Source organism: Nerophis ophidion, linkage group LG25 (genome assembly GCF_033978795.1).
Source record: "Nerophis ophidion isolate RoL-2023_Sa linkage group LG25, RoL_Noph_v1.0, whole genome shotgun sequence".
NCBI lineage: Eukaryota > Metazoa > Chordata > Actinopteri > Syngnathiformes > Syngnathidae > Nerophis > Nerophis ophidion.
In genome coordinates this window covers 10639457-10662903 of record NC_084635.1, presented here as the reverse complement: position 1 = coordinate 10662903, position 23447 = coordinate 10639457, and the positions used below count along the sequence as shown (strand labels likewise).

Genomic DNA, 23447 nt, shown 5'->3' with positions numbered 1-23447 from the left:
TACTTGAAAATGTAAGGTAGTTTTTTTGGTGATCATTTGACTGAATATCGTTCTGTTTTTTCTGTTCTGCTTTATATTCCTCTATATTGTTCTATAAAAGAATATTTGAGTTTTGATATTGAGGAGGAGAAGAACCAAGCAGGTTTGTAGAGATAATGTTTTTATAGCCTGACTTCTTTCCCTCTGATTGCTTGAACAGATATGGCACTATTTCGAAGGAGAGTATTGAGGATTTTAAGCATAGTTTTTCACACAAGTTTGTTAATACCTCAAGTCTTATCTTTCAACTTGCTGTGCTTTTTATGTGGCCCGGAAATGGTCATGCACAGAGGTAAAGATATTTGCAGTCATTGAAACTAGTAAAATTTGATCCATATTGTTTTTGTTTATTTTTTTTTTTGGGCGGGGGGGGCCTTTTAGGGCTGGTGGTGGAATTAGTGTATGTTTTTGCCGGGACAAATTAGGACATTGGCCAACCTTGCTTTTTAAAGACGAAATTACTACTAAAAGAACATGAATATGTTAGATTTTCAATTGATAGAAAAAATAGGAGTAGAATGACACTCAATAACTCAAATCCAACTGGAATAGCTGCCATAGAAATTGTGTTCTGTTCCTTTTGATTACGATGTGTTTTATCTTTGTTGTCCAGATACACCTGACAGCCCGGGTATGTCATGTCTGATGTGATAGTCTGTATTAGTTCCTGAGCAGGCTTCTTTTCTGTGACTTGAAGTGGCCTGTGTCTATCTTAGTTTTCCTATTGCTCATTACAGGACTAAGATAGAATACATTGTGGTGTGCTGTATATCCACACCTTCCTGTTTCTTCCCTGGCCATACCTTTTTGTGTGACTAATTTATGAAACTGAGCCTCAAGATAACCCAAACCTTTATTTAAACCTTGGCAAGCACAGTCAGTCAAAGTGTTTCCTCTGGGTCTTGTAAACTTTTTTTTCCATCAACACATTTGTACTCCTGCAAGAAATATATGTCATTTATTATAACTGCATTGCTTTTGAATGACATTCACAACAAGTTACATACATTGTGAGTGGAATTTCCCCCATCCGACCATTTGTCTTTCTGCTTTGTCTTACTATAATATGTGGGGTTACCTTGTATTTTTACCTACTCATTTTCAAGGTAATTTTTCATTACTGCATTAATGAATAATTTAGAGTTGAATCTCATTCATTGATTCATTTTGTCCTCCATTGCCTTGTTCCACAGTTTCTGATTACTTGAGAATAATTACCTAAAGTGTTATTGAACTTTTTGGGGGAATTTTGCCTATCATCCACAATCCGTATGTGAGACAAGAACACACGTCTTTCTCTTTTCTGTGAATTTTAAATGGAAAAAAAATGCAAGCAGGAGGCAGCTAACAATGCAAGTAATGAACAAACAATATAGACAATAAACCTCTAACAATGTTTTATTCACAGGCTGTAAGTATGTGTCTAATGTATGTATGAAATGTAGTAACAGGCACATTAATGATAACATGTAATTTTTACAGTATTTTGGTTATTTTAAGCATTACTGGAACGTCTTTCCTTGACGCATTGACTTCACAGAGCACATAGCAACAAAAGAAAACTACCACTGCTCATGGCAGACTTAGTGAGAGCCAACGACAACTACTTTTGAGCAAATGTGGATACATAATCTTTTTGAGCATGAATACACGAAGCTACAAGTTTTAGGAGCTGGGTACAAAACAGATCCAGCTTTAGTAAAACACCAAGCCATCATCAAGAACGAGTGCTAAACAAGAAATACCAAATACGAACATAATAAAAACAGTCACTTAATGTCGCTGTAGCATGGTTAATATGCAGGTCAATATGTAAATGGAGGGTTTTTGGATATTTTATTTTAGATAGCTTCTTTGGCAGAATAGGTTACTCCTCTTTGCCTGCATTGTTAGACACCTCTTGCTAGCAGTAATTAATGATTTCCAACACAGAGAAAAAAGAGAGACGTTCTCGTTTCATGTAAGGATTGTGATCAATGGGCAAAATACATTTAAAAAAAAAGCGCAGTTCCTCTTTAGGTCTTGTATTGTACCACTACTTGTTGTTTTTCTGATAATTTTCAGTGTTCAGCGTTTCTCCTACGTTTACAGCTTTGGTCTAGTGGGTGGTGGAGACATGCACGTTATTGCAACCACTCCTTCATAGTGGCATTTCACAAACTTTCAAAAATATTCCCAAAAAATCCACTATGTCAAAATTAAAACTTGTCATTAATCTTACTCTGCACGCAATATAGAGAAAGCGGATGACAAATTGTAAGCGCATGTAGAGACACAAATGACTGCAGAGTGAATAAGATAAGGCTATTTCACTCATTCATCCATCTCTATGCTGCTCATCCTATTTTGGATTACGGTTAAGATGCAGACTATCCCAGGAATACATCTCTGACTGGTCGCCAGTCAATCTCAGGACACATATGGACTACCGATCACACTCGCAATCACACCTGTTGGGAATTTGTAGTTTCTAAATAGAGTAACATGCATGTTTTTGGGATGCGGGAGGAAGCTGGAGTACCCTGAGAAAGCCCCACAAACACAAAGAGAATATGCAGAATCCATGCAGTTATCCCAATTGAGAGTCGAACCCTCAACCTCTTGACTGTGTTCGTCACTTAGGAACTGTGCCCAATAAGGCAATTTAGTTTAATAAAAGGACTATCAATATCCCAGTTCATTGTGAATATTTAATTGACTTATTTTGTGGTCTGGCACTACTTAGATACAGTTAACGTAACTACCTTCTTTTATAATGGCAGGGGAAACACTTGGGATAATGCAAATATCATTATTATGATTTTTTAAATTTATATTCTATTTGTATTTATTTTTGTGCCGTGTTTGAAGTCAAGTGTGCACGCATGTTATTTCATGGGTTGGTGTTCGGACTGGTTGTTTCTGGGCTGGTATCCCTCTCGTTGTCCACTTATTGGTGGAACTAATTCTGGGTTTTGTGTGCAGTATTTGGGCTAAATTCTCTAATGGAGATAATAACAGAGGCCCGCCCAGGAAGCGGAGAAGGTGGGTTCTGCCCTTTCACTGAGTGAGCTGCATGCTTCTCCAAGCCAGTCAACTATATCTCCCAAAATCATTTTCTGTTTTTGCTCTTTTACATCCCTGTGTGTCTCTTCAATGATATACTCATCTCATCAGCATCATAATTTCCCAGACGGTTTTCACTTCACATTATATGTATTATAGTTATTAAGCCATCTATCACGAGCATCTTAAAAGTGTGGGGAATATTTAAAAACACATTATGTAACAAAACCACAGGGAATTGACACCACTCACAAAACAGGATGTTAAAGGGTAGTGTGATGAAATTAACTCGTCTACTTCTTTTGTACCATTTTTGCTGCTTCTACACGATAGATGATATTGGGCCTAGTTCGTACAGTATTTGTGAAATGTATACACCGTAGTAGCTACAGCAATGATATGCAACTGTTATACTTATTATTAGTTGTTAGTAGTTTTCAAAAAGGTCTGTCTTTTTCTTGATGTAAATAGACAAAAGAAAAGAGCGGAAGCAAAGCTGAACATCTAGTGCGACGGATTAAAAATGATCAAGAACCATTTACAACTTGAAACATTGGGTAAATTATAGTTGTGGCAACAAATAAGATAATACATCTTGTGATTTACCTGTCAGTAAGCTAGCTGGCTGGCAGTCTTTTCTACAAGTATTGCTTGAGCTATGACTCATACGTGTTGGTAGGCTGCCTCATTCACTCTGCTGTGGTTTGCATTAAAATCAATATTGACACAACCCCCACATGAGGAACGTTGACACTGAGGTAGTTGTTCAGATGAGTCAGCTTGAGTCTTTTTTGTTTTCCAACTTATTTGATGTATCACTTTATTTTTTATCCTGTGCATGGACTATCTAATGTAGTTTCTACACAAAATAAACTTGGTCTCTTGCATCTATATTGTTGTAAATAATGCCACCACCCAGAGCACAATCTTACGTTTGTATATCCTTGTGTGTTGTGCCCTTCGACTCTCCTATTGTAGAACTGATATTGTCCTATGATTGTAGGGTAAAATCTTAACAAAAGCAATTGATTCATGGTGTATATTACTCTAATATACTGCACATACATTTCTCATAAACTGCTGAGGAACTTGACCTTTTACAATATGCCTTGTGAACATTGTTCTTTGTTTAGTGTGTGTCCACTTATACTTCTTATGAGCGCTGTTATACACAGTGTGCTAGTTTGTAATTCTTGTGTAAGACTAAATTTTTTTGTTGTGTTTTTGAGTTCTCATTGTGTTGCTTCTTTCAGCAGGTGCCCGTGCACCTCGGGCACTTGTGGATCAGAAGTCTTCTGTCATCAAGCACAGCCCAACAGTGAAGAGGGAATCACCATCTCCTCAGAGTGGCAACAACACAAGGTATTCCAAAAGTAATATCAGAATACATTTTCCAATATTCAGTGTTACGCGCACTAAAGAACTCATTAAGATTATTTTACATCTGAGCTTTGTGTTATCTTTACAGTGAAAACCAGCAATTCTTAAAGGAGGTTGTACAGAGTGTTCTAGATGGACAAGGAGTCGGCTGGCTCAACATGAAAAAAGTACGCCGCCTGTTGGAGAATGAGCAGCTCCGCGTCTTTGTGCTAAGTAAACTGAATAGAGCCACCCAGTCCGAGGAAGATTCCAGACAGGAGATCATACGTGATGTGGTGAGATTCTTTTTTTCAACCCACAGCATATTGGTTGTCCCCACACATCCCAGGAAAACCTGAACAATTGGTCGATTTTCTAGCCGTGTTAAACTAAGAAAAAAATATTGTGGGGGAAAAAAATTATGTTAAAGAGGACGTGTCGTCCATAGAGTTGGCTCAAACATGCTGTAAGCGCTACTCTGTAACCTGTGGGTATTTTTGCATTAATTTATAATCCATTTGTCATAATAATTTTTCAAATTTAAATTATAGCCATAGACGACACATCAAATAATAAAAAAAAAAAAAAAAAAAAGTTACCACTTGTTTTGTCAGTGAAATAGTGTGCCAACATTTGAATGTAAATATATACGGTGGAACCTTGATTCAGGCACAGTCAAGGCGTTGAGGGGTTCCGGTATGGTGGCCGCGGGATTAGGTCTCTGCTTTTTGCAGATGATGTGGTCCTGATGGCTTCATCTTGCCGGGATCTTCAGCTCTCATTGGATCGGTTCGCAGCCGAGTGTGAAGCGGCCAGAATGAGAATCAGCACCTCCAAATCCGAGTCCATGGTTCTCTCCCGGAAAAGGGTGGAGTGCCATCTCCGGGTTGGGGAGGAGACCCTGCCCCGAGTGGAGGAGTTCAAGTACCTAGAAGTCTTGTTCACGAGTGGGGGAGGAGTGGATCGTGAGATCGACAGGCGGATCTGTGTGGCGTCTTCAGTAATGCGGACGTTGTACCGATCCATTGTGGTGAAGAAGGAGCTGAGCCGGAAGGCAAAGCTCTCAATTTACCAGTCGATCTACGTTCCCATCCTCACCTATGGTCATGAGCTTTGGGTCATGACCGAAAAGATAAGATCACGGGTAGAAGCGGCCAAAATGAGTTTCCTCCGCCGGGTGGCGGGGCTCTCCCTTAGAGATAGGGTGAGAAGCTCTGTCATCCGGGAGGAACTCAAAGTAAAGCCGCTGCTCCTCCACATCGAGAGGAGCCAGATGAGGTGGTTCGGGCATCTGTTCAGGATGCCACCCGAACGCCTCCCGAGGGAGGTGTTTAGGGCACGTCCAACCGGTAGGAGGCCACGGGGAAGACCCAGGACACATTTGGAAGACTATGTCTCCCGGCTGGCCTGGGAACGCCTCGGGATCCCCCGGGAAGAGCTAGACGAAGTGGCTGGGGAGAGGGAAGTCCGGGCTTCCCTGCTTAGGCTGCTACCTCTGCGACCCGACCTCGGATAAGCGGAAGAAGATGGATGGATGGATGGACCTTGATTTACAATCTCAACTGGCTCTTATATAAAAGTGATTACATTAAAGCAAATGTTCCCATAAGAAACAATGTAAACATGACTAATTACTATCAGCAATGACAAAAGTCTTTTATTCATTAAGAATTTATAGACATTAATCACAATGTAAGGTGCTATACATCATTGTATTTTTAACAAACATAACAAGGGGGTGATGATCAACAATGTCTTAAATAACAGCCAAAACCACAACAACTGTCCTCTTTATATGCAGCTTCTCTCCTGACAGGCAAACACACTTTGTCACAGTCATCCCTCTGGTGCACTCACAGACTGTTTGAAATCACAAAACTCCTTAACTTTAACAGCCAAGTTTTTACAATGATTAGACAATGAGCGTGGAGAGCGATGGATGTGCTGCCGGGAACAAAATGGCTGCTCCGCAGGGCACACAAAGGATGAATGAAACTATAGTACATTGAGACAAGGTTTTTACAACAAAGCATATTTTTATTTGGCCTGTGGTTTTTAAAAGGAAAGGTTTGTAGAATGAGGGGTTCATAAATCCAAATTTCACTGTATATGCTCCCATGGCTTTAAGTCAATATTAAACACACAAACTATAGGTTTTTAAAATCATATGTCAATTTATGTTTCAACAACAGGATTGACATGAGCTTGTGTTTTAAACGAACTTTTCAGGAGATCAGCAGGAAGGTGTACAAGGGCATGCTGGACATCTTGAAGTGTACGGTGTCCAGTTTGGAACATTCCTACACAAATGAGGTTGTTGGAGGAATGGCCAGTGTGTTCATTGTATTGGAGATAGCACGCACACATTATCAAACCAAAGGTAAGTTTTAAATCCACCACCTGGGGGTGGTGGATCTTGTTCTTTTTGTTTTGTTTTTATAAAAGCTATTTTTTGGGTTAAGCCTGCTCATCTTTAACGCTTGTTTTGCCAAGAAGTTTTTGGTGTGTGCCTCAAACACTTGTCTTTGTCTTACATTATGTCAATATTATGCTGATCCCAAATTAATGAGCAATCCATTTATTTGATTCTTCTCTTTTACTAATATTTATTCTCCTGTTTTTCATTTTCAAACTTTTTTTTCCTCAAAATTTTGGTGGAATGTTGTCTGTGGCCCCTTTTTAATTTGGTAACTTGTTAGACCCGGAAAAGCGCAAGCGAAGCCCCACAGACAGTGCTGGTAGCCCAGGGAGTAAAGAGAGTCCTTCCGGTCGCATGGAGGCTGCCAAACCTCAAGGTCTTCTCAACGTTCCTCATCTGCAGCTACCTCATCACGCTATGGGCAGAGGGGCCCGCCATTTTGATACCCGGAGTCTGAATGAAGAAAACTTTATTGCCTCCATTGGTGTGTACGCCACTCCGACCTGGTTGCATGTGCACTGTGAGATCCCTTACAAAGTTCATCAACCCTGGAACGAGTTCCTACCCCCGTCAAACTATTCCCAAGAAAGTCCCTTTCTTCTGTCCTGGACGATACAGGTGTTACAATATTCCACACGTTTTCCCAGCTTAATTACGATGATTTTGGCATAGCCCTAGTAATGCAAAATAAAGCTGTGAAAAAACCTATATTTGTTAAAATCCTCAAAAATGAACAGTGAAAGTGTTTGGAATATAACCCTGTCATCCTGCTCGGATTGTGTTGTCTTGCCTTCCTTAAACATCTCTGTCCCCGTTTGCCTCCTCCGTCGAGGTCTGTCGTCAGCCTCTAAGCACCTAGACTGCATGTCTTTTTATTCCTTCCCTTCTCCTAATAACTTAAATCTGCAGTAGCGGACCAGGTAAACAAGTCAAATGGGCATCCCTAGAAAAAACCCAGCTCGCTTGTGCCTTTACTGCAGGTTCCTACAATTTGTGCTGTTTAAAATGACCAGCTCCTTTTGCTCTCAGCATGGAGGGTGAAAACATCAGTCCCAGTAAACAGTCCCAGTTAAGAACTAAATGTAATTTTTTATTTCTATAAACACTAAATTTTCCAAATTATTCTTAAATGTTTTAGACTTATTCTGGGTCTGTATACCGGGGAGACTTCCAGTCAAGCAATGTGACACCTCTTTCACCCCGCACATCCCTTCTCTTCCTATTTAAAGCTGCAGCCTCAATTCTACAGAATGCTGTGAGATGTGCATCCCAGCTTTTGCAACTGCTCTCATTTCACCTAGTGGCTTATCAGCCTACCAACCACATTCCATGCTCTTTTTCAATTAGGCAGTCCCTCTCGTTTCTCTGGAGAGCCAAACGACTTGAATTTATGAAGTGTTCGGTAGTCTGAGCACTTTCAGAAGTCTGTGTGGCTCTCCAGGTGCTATGAGTGCGTTGTGATGTTACCATAGTAGCTGTCTCGCATGATGAACTTAGCCTGAAGGGACATGTCCTTTTCAGGGTTGGTCAGACGCAGCTACATGCAAACATTACAAAACATTCTACGAATGCAGTTTTCTTTGAAATGCTCTTTTAATTTGTTTTGATTTTAATGCTCATCCACCATACATACCTTTTCAACCTGCTCTCTGACTCTCTGTCTTTCTCTCCTTGCTTGCAATGCATCTTGGGTAGAATTGTGGAGCAAGCACCAGGATAAGCAAAAATCTATGGAAAAACCACAGAGTAAGAGACTTCACACATAAAAAAAAGGATTGGGGTATTAAACTGTTGATCTTTTTCTTCCACCCCTTTCTGCCTTTTTATAGCCAGTGATGTATTTACATCAGCAGATGCAAAAGACTGCCTATGACACATAAAACATTAATATGCCTAGGCATTAGTATGACAATGGACTCTTAAAATTGAATACCTTTATATGCAGTCTATTACACACTGTTGTTGCCATCTTTGACCAACTTCTAAATACTGTATTTTTCGAAGTATAAGTCGCTCCGGAGTATAAGTCACACATGCCAAATATGCATAATAAAGAAGGAAAAAAACATATAAGTCGCACTGGAGTATAAGTCGCATTTTGTGGGGAAATGTATTTGATAAAATCCAACACCAAGAATAGACATTTGAAAGGCAATTTAAAATAAATAAATAGTGACCAACAGGCTGAATAAGTTTACGTTTTATGACGCATAAATAACCAACTGAGAATGTGCCTGGTATGTTAACGTAACATATTATGGTAAGAGTCATTCAAACAACTATAACATATAGAACATGCGTTTACGTATACGTTTACCAAACAATCTGTCACTCCTAATCAATAAATACGATGAAATCTTATACTATATCTAGTCCCTTTCGTGAATGAGCTAAATAATATTTGATATTTTGCGGTATTGTGATAAGTTGATTGGCAACACTAAATTGGCCCTAGTGTGTGAATGTGAGTGTGAATGTTGTCTGTCTATCTGTGTTGGCCCTGCGATGAGGTGGCGACTTGTCCAGGGTGTACCCCGCCTTCCGCTCGATTGTAGCTGAGATAGGCGCCAGCGCCCCCCGCGACCCCGAAAGGGAATAAGCGGTAGAAATGGATGGATGGATGGGTGTTTAATAATTTCACACATAAGTCGCTCCTGAGTATAAGTCGCACCCCCGGCCAAACTATGAAAAAAACTGTGACTTGTTGTCCGAAAAATACGGTAATTGTTGAGAATCTAAACACATAAATAGAAGTTAAACACCTTTCAGTTCAGTTAAGTTTTCAGCATAGCTTTTCACTTATGGCAATAAATTAGTTACTTTAGTTTACAGGCAAGCTCTTTCTAATGTTAGACCTTGTATCAAGATATAAGAAGAAAGTTGCCCTTTCCGGCTCTTCAACTGTCATTTACAGTTGCTTTTTTATGTTTTATTTTGTTGTAGAAAATATTTTCAAAGCCATTCGCAAATATGTCATGTTACAAACGACGTATTGTAGACTGTCAAACACTTGTTGTTTGTCGGCATGCCCAACTGCCTGTGTCTGTGTGTTGTTGTAACTTGAGCCACATCGGCAGCACTGGCAAATACTTAATGTTGCGCTAAGTAATGGAGTGTTACACTGCTACACGCTCTTGCAGTTTTGTTTTCATTTGTGGTTGTTTGTCACTATTTTATTGCACTTTGGGTTTGCTCCCTTGTCTTTTCTCTGTCTGGTCCTCCTAAAGTTGCTTGATATAACATTTTAATGATCGTTTTACATAAATTAACTATTCACATGAACTGTCTTTGCAATTTTTTGGGTTTAAAGGATAGCTCGTAACTATTTAGTTTTTTTCCTTAACAGCCAGAATGTTATTGTTAATGTGTTTTCATAAAAGTCTACATGGTGTTTCTTTATAAAGAGTGCATATTTCACCTCAAGGCCCTTTCTTCAAGCTCTGTTTTTATATTCGGTATACCACTAGGCTTATTTGAAAAAATAAATATCAGATTGGCTGAAGTATTTAGACGTCAGATTTATGATGTTGATGCACTCTTGGGTTGATCCTGAATGTCTTAAAGCTAACACGTCTTTTGTACTGATTTAACGCTAAAGAAAATAGCTGGAAGCATGATTGGGGCCTTGTTTAGGTTCAACCCTTGTGCAACTGTAAAAATTGACGATACAAACGTACTCTTATTTAAAAAAAAAAAAAAAGAAAATCTGTTTAAGAAGTCTCATAAGTCAGCAATATAATATTTTTTTCTTAACTTTCAACGCTTGAAGTATCTAATTTATACAAAATTTTTATTATTTATGTTTTCCTATGTTTTATGGCATTTAGGCAAATAACTGTTTTTTTAATAATGGTAAAATGCTATATGTGCAATTTTTTTGAAAATGAGGAATAATTGAGGTCTAATTACAGCGTTTAATAGTTCAATAATTCATGACATTGGTTGTGGTACAGTAGACAGACAAATATTATTTTTACCGTGCCTACAGAGCTTGAATGAGAGTAGGCAAGCGGCACATAGTAGATTATATTCAGTTCAATCAAGTACAATATAAATAAACATTTTGAAAAAACCCCTGGCAAAAATTCAGAACACTAATCTTGAAACTCAACAATTATATCACATAAGGAAAACCTTTAGGGGCCCAGTTTGGGCATTTGAATGCACAAGGGTTAAGGTAAAAAAAAAAAAAAAAAAAAATCACTAAATTTCTCATGTATATATAATTATTTTGCTCTCAAAAGATGTTTTCAAAATCCCAATATTGCTGTGACCTTCATGTGGTAGGTGCAATTACAATTCTGTACTGTAATGTTTGTAGCAACAGGTTAATTATGGAAAAATATGTTTTCATAGAAGATGTAGTTGTCACCAGATTTAGTTTGGTCTATTAAGTGCTGAAATGATTATTGTACATGAATGGAGTAGATCTTTTTTGCTTTTGTTGCTGGCTTTGAATTGGTCAACTCGCAGCAAAGTAAGGTTGGTGAAACGTTGATAATGGGACTGACAGTTGTACTCCTCCCTCAGGGGCTGAAGGGGCAAAGCAGCAGCGCCCTCAGGTGACTGATGCAGAGGAGAAGAAATCACAGATCAGTGCTGATAGTGGTTTCAGTGTCACATCTGCTTCTCAGGTTAGTGCAGGGTCTACATAATATTTTCTGAATTCAAACAAAGAGAACCTACAATGTTCAAAGAAGCAGTGATGTAATCCGCATTGCTGCATTTTGTGCCTCACTAGGTACAGTACACAACCTGTAATTTTAATATGTAAAGTATGCCCATTGGACATTACCACTAGTGCCTCTTTTTGTTTCCCCCTTGGCTTTTCAGAAGAGCGACACAGAGTCCGTAACAAGTTCAGAACCTCCCATCTTGACGAGAAGTACAAGCCAAGACTCAGAGGCGAGCACGGTGGTAGGTCATAATTTCATCATTTCAAAATATTTGATATTTACAGAATCCGTAAACTGAAGCGTTTATATTGAAATTATTACTTGTGCATGTTTAGATAAGTTTCAGCTCTGGAGAGACACTGGGTGCTGACAGTGACTTGAGCAGCACGGCGGGAGATGGCCTGGGTGGGAGAAGCGCTCTGCATTTAGCTCAGTCCAGAGGGACCCTCTCTGACAGTGAGATTGAAACAAACCCTGCCACCAGCTCAGTCTTTGTAAGTTCACCAAATATGACTCATCATGCATTTCATTTTCTGTGGGAAAAATAACTGAGGTGATTTAGACCTACACTAGTAATTTGATCCATACTGTAATCAGGTAAAACAAAGATTACAGTTTTGTGTTGTCCCAGAACACTACCCTAACAAAAGCGGTTGAAGTTATGGGGGTTTAGATAAAGTAGTACCTCAACTTATAAGCTTAATTGGTTCATAACTCAAAACACTTGTATCCTAAATCAGTCACCCATCGAAATGAACTGAAATCAATTTAATCCATGCTTTGCCTCTTTAAAACATGTAACACAGCTTTTTAAAAAGAGAAACAAACCTTTAGATATGAAATTTGGTATAAAAAAAAACAATACAATAAAATGTACTATTAATTACTATAGTAGATTGGACTTCTACAGTGTATTCTTTGAGCTATTTCTCTGTCAAATCAGCAGCCTCTCCACATTTTCATGGATAAATGTCCGTCGGTTATATATTATTTTAACGTTTTTGATTGGCGTTTGACTCCTGCTTAAGTTTGATTCAGCCAAGCAGGGCAACGCTCCAACTGTTTCTTCAAGTCAGGTATGTGATCAGTCGTGTTTTTGATGATTTCTTTTTTTAAAAGGGTTATTTATTTATTTGTTTTCTACATTTAAAGCACTTCCTTTTTGGTCTACATAAAATGTAATGGTGGTGCTTTGATCCAAATGTTGTATAGATGATGTTTTACAGACCCTCTTTAAGCCGCTGTCTGACTGTCTCTTTGGAATGCTCTGTTTTGTGGGCAGACTTAATTTCTGCCTCCAGGCTATGCTCACTTCGAATGTGTCTCCACACCGTCAGCCATGTTTTAGTTTTTAGTGCTTCTATGCCGGGTCTACTAAGAGATCTATGTTAAAACTATAACCTACTTTTTATTAGAAAAGAGGATTTTTGATTGCATGAGCCAGTCTGCCTTACAACAAGGGAATAGACAAAATTAAGGAATTTACTGGCTACAATTTTGGACTACAACTGGATTAAAACGATGGACTAGTGCAAAGCTATTCGGGTAAACCTCTATAATATATGAACATGATATAACTAAGGCAAAATATGTTTCCAAAGTCTCGAGTTCCAAATGGCTCTCTTGGTGATTGGAAAAAGGCAAGATTGTTTTATAAACATGTCCACCATGGCTCTATGGTTTGATTTCGGATTTTATGGGATTTATGGGGATCCCAAACACTGAAAAACGGGTACCAACAGGTAAGAAAAGTTGCTTTTGCATAATATGACCCTTTTATTTCAATTAAAACAATCCGCTTCTTCTCTGCTGTTTCCTTGATACTCACTTAGTCCGTCCCAATGGTTACAAAACAAAGTTATGTCGATCAGTAGCTATAAGCTATTGTTAGCGAGTGACACCGGATGTTTTGGACAGATCTTACGTGATTCATTCTGATAATTAGTTGTCGATGGGGAGTCTCGTAACTCAATTTTATGCTCTTAATTTAAAGCGTTACAGTTAGCCGGGACACAGTTCGTATCTCAAAACACTCATAAGTTGGGTTACTCACTGCACGTACAAGGGAAATAGTATATTACAGTATTATTTGATGGGTATTAATACCCTATTTTCATGTTCTGGTTCGTCTCAGCTAAAGTTGAGAAATCCAACCCAAACATTTTGTCTTGTCTTTTGATTATACAATCTTGTATTTTTTATTTTTTATTTTTTTACTGTAACAAAAATGTGACAGTCCTCTGTCTTCGACAGGGAAAGACTCATACACTGAAACCAGGGGCAAAAGAGCACGCAACTGCAATTGCAAAGGGGATGCCCACTCAGCCTATGGAGGATATCAGCATGAGGATCTATCTTTGCGAAGGCCTGCTTGGTATGTTTTGCCTGGTTTAAAGCCCACCTATCAAAATCACTGCTGTCAATCAGATTTGTCTTTGTCTCCATTTTTGTATTTTCTGGGCTTGGTCTGCTCCTTTTTTATGCCATTAACTCTTCTCACCTCTTAGCCTAACCCCCTATGCTTCTCTTCTCTCCTGCTTCATACGTGTCCTGGGGAAAAATCTTCCAGGCCGTGATAAGAGCTCCGTTTGGGATCAACTAGAGGATGCTGCCATGGAAACCTTTTCGCTAAGTAGGGCTAATCTCTTGCTGTTGCCCTTTTCCCTGTGTGTGGGGTGCAAATGCCGTTCATGCCTGCCATTCACCAAGTGTAGCTCTGATTATAATCTGCGTCGTGATGTGGGTTTTTTTTCCAGTTTTTCTGTGAGCGCAAACTCAAAGTTGTGTAGGTCTTTTTTTGTGTGGAAATTGTGAGAAATTCTCCCTTTATGTCTCCACAATTGTTATGGTGTAGCAGTCAGTCTTGAATGCCTCCTTACTGATACTTCCATGATCAAAATATGTGAATTGCCTTATCTCATTTCTTTTTATTATTTCGACGTATCATTTATAAAGAGCACACAATTGAAAGAGTGAAAATCAAGTGCAATCAAGTGTTAATGTTTAAAAACAGGGGGATTTTGCGGGCACTTTTTTATGGTCCACAGCACATTTTATAAACACTACTAAAAAAACTAAAATAAGTAATACATAAAGTGGAATAAGATAAACTAGTGTAATGTGTAAATGTTGCAATATTGGAACTATTATAACAAAGCTGCCATGCAGGCAGTTTATTTTGGAACTGTTATTGCTGAAAAAATAATAATGAATAAAAATCAATATTGGTATGAATTATTGACCTTTTTAGATGCATGTTTTGTGTGTTAGCCATGTAAATGGAGAGGACATTGACAGTTTGACTGAGTGCATCACATGATACAGTATATTAACTTTGTGTGGAAAACACTGTGCCCTTCAAGATGGTCTGATGTTTTCCCAACAATAAACCCTGGGTCACCACAGAGATGAAGGCCCTACCTACTAAATGAGAAGAAGAGGGGTTTTCACCTCAGGAAAAATGGAGGCACTTAGAAGAGTCCAGTGGAATGTTAAATATAAGACCAGGAGACATACGAAAGACTACAAACAAAAAATGGAACAACAGCTGGAGAAAAATAACATCTGTGATTTGTGGTCCAGCCTGAAACAGATTTCAGGTCATGGGAGAGGTGGAAGTGGCCACCAGGCTTCTGGCAACCAAGAGTGGGCCAACAAACTCAATGTTTTTCTCACCAGGTTTGACTCTGACCCCACTGCAACCCTTTCACATCCACACCACACCAGTCCTCAGCATGTTCCCCACCTTCCTAACAAACCCCTCTCAGTCAGCCCCCCAAACCCACCAGCCCAGTTCACCGCACCCAGTCATCACCCACCCAACACTCCCAGAGTCTGGAACAAGTGAGGAGGGAGTTGGGAAGGAACAAGGTCAGGAAGGCTACAGGCCCAGATGGCATCAGTTCCAGGCTACTCAGGGAATGTGTGGACCAGTTAACTGTTGTGGTCCATTTACATTTTTAACCAAAGCCTCAGCCTGGAAAAAGTCCCTACACTCTGGAAGACCTCCTGTGTAGTTTCAATCCCTAAAACACTTCATCCCATGGAGCCTGAACCACTTCAGACCTGTTGCCCTGACCTCCCACCTCATGAAGACCATGGAGTGGATAATCCCCAGCAACTTACGCGTACAGACCGTGACAACAATAAACCTCTTGCAGTGTGCTTACTGTCAAGGCATCGGGGTGGATGATGCCATCATTTACTTGCTGCATTGGGCCCTCACCGACCTGGAGACTGCAGGGAAGTGCGGTGAGAGTCATGTTCTTTGACTTCTCCAGTGCTTTCAACACCATCCAGCCAGCACTGCTGTGGGTGAAACTGGAAGAGGCGGGAGTGGACCATCAACTGGCTGCATGAATCATTAACTACCTCTTCGACAGGCCGCAGTACATTAGACTGCTTAACTGTTTTTCAGATGTGGTAGTTTTCAGCACAGAGCCTCCTAGAGAGACGGTACGCTTACCTTACCTGTTCACGCTCTATACCTCAGACTTCAGGCATGACTCCAACCGCTGCGATCTGCATAAGTTCTCAGACGACTCCGCAGTGGTGGGATGTGTGTCTGAGGGGAGCGAGCAGGAATACCGAGAAGTCATCTCAGGTTTTGTTGACTGGTGTGCATGTAATCACCTGCACTTGAACACCAGTAAAACAAAATAGCTTGTGATTGATTTCCGGCGGTCAGCTCCACCACCCACACCAGTGAACATTCAGGGATCAGATATACAAATAGTAGACTCATTTAAATACCTTGTTGTTCACCTCAACAATAAACTGGACTGGATTCACAATATAAAGACTGTGTATAAGAAGCGTCAAAGTCGCCTACACCTGTTAGAGACTGAGGTCCTTCAGGGTGTGCGGGTCACTGTTGCGCACCTTTTAGGACACTCTGGTGGCTTCTGGGGTGTTCTATGTCATCGTAGCATGGTCAGAGACAGAAACAGACTTAATAAACTGATTAAAAGAGCTGACTATCCTAGGCTGGCGGCGAGACAGCATTGTGGAGGTGGCTGACAGAATAATGCTGACCAAGTTGACATATATATATATACATATATATATACATATATGTGTGTGTATGTATGTATGTGTATATATATATGTGTATGTATGCAAGTATGTATGTATGTGTATATATATATATATATATATATATATATATATATACACATACACCAGTATATGCATTTGACAAAAAAGGCATAAAACAAAAAAAAATAATACAAATGTACAATCAACTCAAAAAACAATGACACAATGTCGTTCGGAATTATTTACCTCTTTAAAATTCGAATTATTTCACATCAAATATTCCACTTGGAACATTTTATTTGGGGAAATATTTTATATTAGGTATTTTTGCCATAAAAAACGTTTTATTTGACAAAAAGAGAATAAAACAAGAAAATTTCAACTGTATGTCAATGGATAGATCTGAAGTTGATCTATAAATATTTAAGTATTAAAGAAAAGAAAAAAAAGACTTATTTTCAAACACTTCAATGACTGACACCCTTTTGGGTCCCTGGGACCTTTAACACTTATCTAAATTGAGGGGACATAATATATATAGTATTAGTTTTGAACATGAAATATATCAAAATGGCCCTGAATGTGTTCTTTTTCAGTGTGCTGCTCTCAGTGGAAAATGTTTGGACACCCCTCCTATAGACAGCCATGTAAAATGTAGTTTTTGTGTTGAACTATATTACGTGTTTTCAGGTAAAGAGCGCTCAACGCTTTGGGACCAGGTGCAGTTCTGGGAGGATGCCTTCTTAGATGGTGTCATGTTAGAGCGTGAAGGGATGGGATTGGACCAGCGACCCCAAGAGATGATTGAAAGGTTTGAAAGTTTGATTACCGGTATCTCTCATTTAAACCCACAAACCAACTCAAATCCTACCATTTTCTTATATCGCATGTCACTAGTTAGGGACGGTGACTTCCAACATTTTATTCCACCATGCTCAAATCGCAAATGGTTATGATTTGATCGCTATATGTTTTGGTTCTTAATTTGTGTAGCCTACACCTACAGCATGGGGACTACCTAATATACAGTAATAAAGTTTAGCTACACATTCTTATAGGTGTCAGTCAGACACACAAATTATTTATTTTATAGGATAATATGACAACTACAAAGCTATTTTCATCAAAAACTCAGCTTATCTGGTTATTAATCCTTAATGAAATAGCCCGACACAATGCTGAAAAAAACTTGTGTTCCTCGTAATAATATTCAATAGGTACCTGTCATTGGGAGAACAAGACCGCAAGCGCCTGGAGGACGATGAGGACAAACTGCTGACTACTTTGCTGCACAACATGGTTGCATACATGCTCATGATGAAAGTATGTAATGTTTGTCTGCACTATGGCATATCATAGACACTTCCCTCCCCATTCAACCTTATGTTTGTGTAGGTGAGCAAAAATGACATCAAGAAGAAAGTGAGACGTTTGATGGGAAAGTCCCACATTGGCCTCACCTACAGCCAAGAGATCAATGAGCTGCTGGACAAATTGGCCCAAATGGTCAGTATTTGTGTCTTGCATGTCATTGTTTGTCCTCTTGTGTATCACTAGTAATGATTTGTCCATTACTGTTTAGAACGGCCGTGAGCTGTCTATCAGGGCCTGTGGAAGTCGTCATATAAAGAAGCAAACGTTTGTTGTACATGCTGGTACTGATACAACCGGTGACCTTTTTTTCATGGAGGTCAGCGTTCTCATCACTATGCCATTCTAAATTGCTCATATCCATTGTTCAAGAGATTAACACATTATTCATTGATGTGGCAGGTCTGTGACGACTGCATAGTCCTGCGTAGCAACATTGGCACAGTGTATGAGCGCTGGTGGTACGAAAAGCTCATCAACATGACTTATTGCCCCAAGACAAAGGTTTTATGTCTCTGGAGACGCAACGGCCAAGAGACACAACTCAATAAGTTCTATACCAAAAAGGTCAGAAGTCTTATTTCCCTTTTTTTATTTAAAAAAAAAAAGTAGCTCTAATTTTTATATGTATCATAACATTTCCTGTCTTTTTTTAGTGTCGCGAACTCTACTACTGTGTTAAAGATAGTATGGAAAGAGCGGCAGCCAGACAGCAAAGCTCAAAACCAGGTATGGACATTTTTTTTGTAGATCAAGGATTCAAGGATCATTGTTGTCATAACAAAATACATGAGATTCTACGAAATATTTAAATTTAGCTTATCACAGGTTATTTTTATCACTGCACGAAATAACAGAACCACTTAGGATGTGACAAAGAAGAAAAGTCCATAAATGTTGCATATTATCCTAAATTGGGCTTCCTATCGATATGTTAGTTTAATCCACCTTTTTTTTTAACCATTTAAGGGTTATTTTTCTAAAATATGTAATCTATAGACTTAAAGGGGAACTGCACATCGTTCACAATCATCATGAGAGACAAGAACACGTCTTTTTTTTTTTTTTACGAATTCAAAGATGATAAACGCTTGAAAGATACGGCTAATGGGAGTCACTGTTGGAGCCTTCAAAGCCCTCTAAAACCACGTCAAAACCCTCAGCAACGTTTTCTGTCGTAACAGACACGTTCATAACAATATGTAATATGTTCAATATTTACCGTATTTTGATCATTTTAATCATTTCCGGGACTCATTTATTCCACGCATTGATTTATTTTTTCATCGCAGTGCACGTCTGACTTGAAGCATCCGTTCCTACTTCCAGAATATAACACTGGTGTGTTTTTTAATCAGGGCAGACTTGGAAACAGACAAGGAAGATGACTATTTTTGGACAAATTTACAACCTTATATTATTGACGCTCCTGTCTCTCATGATTGTGAACGGTAGGCAAAATTCCAAAAAAGTGCAGTTCTCTTTTAAACGAATATATGAATCCAGGGTAGTTCCCACAATGCACTCCAATTTCTTTTTTGACTTAAAAACACCACCTGATGTCAGTTGCAGAATATGTCCGTGGTGTTATTGTAATAGACATCACCAATGAAAAGAACTGTTTGTATACTAAATAAATAAGGAAATATTGTGATCATGTTTTTGATAGGGTTATCAAAATATCATGACAGATTCATTAAAGTCATGTCTAGTGCGTTGTTATTTATTTGCCACATCATCAATATTGTGCCACATGCACCCACACTGTGGTGCACTCACATGTTAAAATCACAAAACTCTTTAATTTTAATAGCCTGGTCGCCAAAATGTTTAGGAATAAAAAATAAAATCCACTTTACCATGTCGGTTAATCTTGTTGATGTGCAGCGGAAGGGAGGGAGCAGGCATTGTCGACAACGCTATGCGTACTTCCTGAATGCTTCAAACCACACGTTGCTTGACCATTGGTTTCTTTGGACTCATTTTGAGCTAGTAAAGTAGCACAGTAGCTATCAACAACACTGCTGGCAGCCCGCCCGCAATGGCTGTGCTGCCTGGCAAAAAATGGCAGTTGGTACACAATGGGCGGATTAAACATTTGTACAGTGAGTCAAGGTTCATATTATGTGATGAAATTACTGCCAAAACTCCATAAACCCCAAAAAATGTTTCGTCATGCCCAGGTAAAATAAAAATAAAAAATTGTCTAAAAGTATAAAAACAATTTTCTGCCAGTAAATAAATGATTTCCAAGTATAAAACATATTCCTTTATAGTTTAAACTTTTGGTAGTAATATAATATATGAAGGAAAATACCTAAAGGGCTTTTCACAGCATTTTTCAGGTGAGATCAAAGAGATTAATTAGATATATTCATTACAGATCGTAATTAACCCCTCAATTTTTTTTATTAATTCGACTGCATTAGTTTTTGATGTGTCCATGTAAGAAACCAAAATAAGCAATCAGACATGAATCTAAGCCCCTTTTTTCAGTCCGTAATAGTTCAAAACGTATTTCTTTAGGCCCAGAGTTGGGGGGAGAGTTCCCGGTCCAGGACATGAAAACTGGCGAGGGGGGATTGCTGCAAGTCACGCTGGAAGGAATCAACCTGAAATTCATGCACAGTCAGGTAAGTAGCCAGGACCATCGCAGAAAGAGGCTTTACATCTCACTGAAGGGCATGAAAACAAACTCACTCATAGTCAAATCCAGTTTTCATCCCATCCTTTTCTATGCCTTTCTGCTCGTCTCTCCAGTTTGCTTTTTTACCTTTTTTTTCATGTCATGACTGTCTTCCTCTAGTTTTAGCTTTTAGTCCAAACATACTGTCTGATAAAACGTTTGATTGGCATTTTCTCGCATCGTGCAAGATGTTTTCCCTTGGAGGAAGAATTCATGTCTGCGCTTTTGTGTTTTGGGTTTGCTTATTTCTTCTTTTTGTGTTAGTCTGTGTGTTTGCCTTGCATGCCTGCATTTCCAAAATAATAACAACACATCCCTCCATGTGTTTCTTTTCACATTTGGGAGATAAAACCTCTTGTCCATTTACTGTGTGGGAGGAAATTAAGTGTTACTGTGTGTATGTGATGCACATCAGTGGTAAGACTGATGAGCTTGTTTTAAGACTTTTCATTAATAATTGCCTATTTAGTAGCAACTTTGACACCTAAGGCTGGGTCCTCAAACATCATTTTGTGTTGTCCTCACATCTGCACAGTTTGTGAGCCCTTGGACAGGCGAGTGACAAATTAAAGGAAAATCCCAGATACATTGCTTAGTTGGTGTTCAATGCACATTGACACAGATTCCTGTGCCATTTTTCTTAGTAAGATGTCAGTGACGTACACATTCTGTTGAGTTAAGTTGAAAGAAGTGAATAATATACAGCAGCAACATGATTCACCAATTATTTTATTCCCAAACCATCCTTGAATCAATGCATAAGGCATTTATGACCTCCTTCACCACGTTTACACTGCAGGCCAAAGTGGACAAAATCTGATTTTTTCGAAATCTGACTTATTCCATCAGACTGTTAACTTTACAGACTGTTATCAAACCCAATTTTTAAAGCGCACAGGCCCAAATGTTGCATTGACATCACTTGCATGCACAGTTTGATAAAAGGAAGTTGACCGGATTCCGTAAACTAACAAGGAAGTCGCTACTACATAAGAAAACATGCATGCCACAGATCAGCGTGTTAATGGGTAGTCAGATGGTTGAAAACAACTGCAGGAGGAGGAAGAAGACAACTGCAAAAAGAAAAGTGGTCGTGCTGCGCACATGTACTGTACGGCGTAGCTCGACCAAAGATTACATGAAAGTCGCAAAGAGGTCCCATTGCCGTTTTGGACTGCAGACATGTTTATATAGATCGGATTCCAAACGGATTCGTTCTACCTCCTGATGTGGTCCAATCTGGTGCGAAAATATCAGATTTGAAGGACTTTGGAGTGTTTGGACTGGCAAAAAAATATCTGATCTGTGTTACTTAAAGGCATAAAAATCCGATTTGGTGTGCAGTGTAAACTGAGCCATTGTTCAGTGAAGACAATGTCGTGAATTGTTCTTTGGCCCAAATCACAGCATCAAATACAGTACAATAGGTTCATATTTCTATCATAATCAATGATTTTTAAACCCAGTGTATTAAGCCCCATTTGATGAATTTCCTATATTTTTGGCTCATTGTACAAATGCATTATATAACTCTGATACATTAAATCATTGATATATGTTCCAGCAATCCTGCCTTGAACTCCAGCGGCACCTTTTTATTTTCTCTAACTTGTCACTCGTCTGTGTGTTGTTCAGTGGAACATTGAATTGTAATCTAGCTGTGACGGAACTATTTGTCAAAAGCCAATATTTTGTGTTGGCATTTTTCACAAATCTCAAATCCAACCTAAAACAGAATAGAAAATATCTTGTTACTGGCTCTAAAACAACTACAATTATTAAATGTCAGTGGTAACAAAAGTATAAGCATGTTTAGTCCTACCTCGTAGGTGACTGAATATGTAGTATTATGAATGGACTGATATATTTGGCCACAGTGCAATGTCAAATACAGTGGAACTTCCAAAGTCGAATATTCCAATACGGCGGTTTTCAAATTTTCAATTTTCAAAAGTTTTCTATAGCATAGGAAATATTTTTTAATGCTGTTAATACAGCTGTTCCGATCAGGGTTTTATGCTGCCGATTCTGATATCAATCATCACGCGTTTCAGCTGTAAGTTTGTAAACTAATTTATGGTGAGGGATACTGAGAGTTTAACAATATCAACACAATATTGAAACAAGTTCATTATTGTGTTTTTACATACAATTGTTTTATTAAAACAAAGTCAATAACTACACAAGTGCAAAAATCTACCACTCATTTAAATCCTTTGTTTTTTTTCTGTCAAATTACTCTTGTGTGCAGGGAATTATTCCTTGAGTGTGTAAACATGAACAAAAACAACACCAAAAATGATTTAGAAAAAATTTAACTATCGTTGTAACTATTGTAGTATCTACCATACACTGATACTATCCTTGGTTTAGACACCACTAATTTATGGATCAATCCCCCCTTCTCTTACATGTCGTGTACTTTGGCCGCTACAAATCTGACACACCCACAGTTGTTGTTATATTATTGTCTCTTTAGACTATTATTAATCTACTTGTTAAATTCCTGTTAATAGCTGCTTACTTTCTGCTGGAACACGGTTCAAATTACACTTAAACTTTACCAAGCACTTTTTTCTAGATGTTGTTTCAAGACTTAAATCAGCAATGGCTAACACACCTTGCTCACATACTTTTGAATCAAAAAGTATGTGATCAGTAGCCGATCGATGGGCACACCCCTACTTTTTAAGAGTCATGCCAGTATAAAAGTAAGTCATTTAATAAAACTAGCATTTTTAAACATTTGTGGATATCATAAAAGTGTATTAATACGTTAACCACTGTATAGTACAACTTGATCAATAATACGCTC

General features: G+C 38.7%; 1 protein-coding gene across 24 annotated transcripts in view; it reads left to right on the top strand.

The window, feature by feature from the left end:
• madd (MAP-kinase activating death domain) overlaps positions 1–23447 on the top strand; it is a 92484-nt gene that overhangs the window by 37993 nt on the left and 31044 nt on the right. For 7 of the 24 annotated variants that reach the window (XR_009804255.1, XR_009804254.1, XM_061887224.1 and 4 more), the window contains 20 exons: positions 101–142; positions 653–670; positions 3004–3063; positions 4341–4446; positions 4553–4739; positions 6673–6823; positions 7143–7346; positions 8558–8608; positions 11393–11496; positions 11696–11779; positions 11874–12032; positions 13792–13912; positions 14108–14170; positions 17266–17386; positions 17793–17898; positions 17971–18081; positions 18158–18265; positions 18349–18513; positions 18603–18675; positions 20473–20579. Coding sequence is in view for 22 of the 24 variants with exons in the window: in XM_061887224.1 (XP_061743208.1) it covers positions 101–142; positions 653–670; positions 3004–3063; positions 4341–4446; positions 4553–4739; positions 6673–6823; positions 7143–7346; positions 8558–8608; positions 11393–11496; positions 11696–11779; positions 11874–12032; positions 13792–13912; positions 14108–14170; positions 17266–17386; positions 17793–17898; positions 17971–18081; positions 18158–18265; positions 18349–18513; positions 18603–18675; positions 20473–20579 (2141 nt within the window). In the remaining 2 variants the exon portion in view is untranslated. Of the gene's footprint in view, positions 1–100; positions 143–652; positions 671–3003; positions 3064–4337; positions 4447–4552; positions 4740–6672; positions 6824–7142; positions 7347–8557; positions 8609–11392; positions 11497–11695; positions 11780–11873; positions 12033–13791; positions 13913–14107; positions 14171–17265; positions 17387–17792; positions 17899–17970; positions 18082–18157; positions 18266–18348; positions 18514–18602; positions 18676–20472; positions 20580–23447 lie in introns of all 24 variants that reach the window. The other 17 variants (XM_061887244.1, XM_061887243.1, XM_061887242.1 and 14 more) reach the window with 11 other exon arrangements.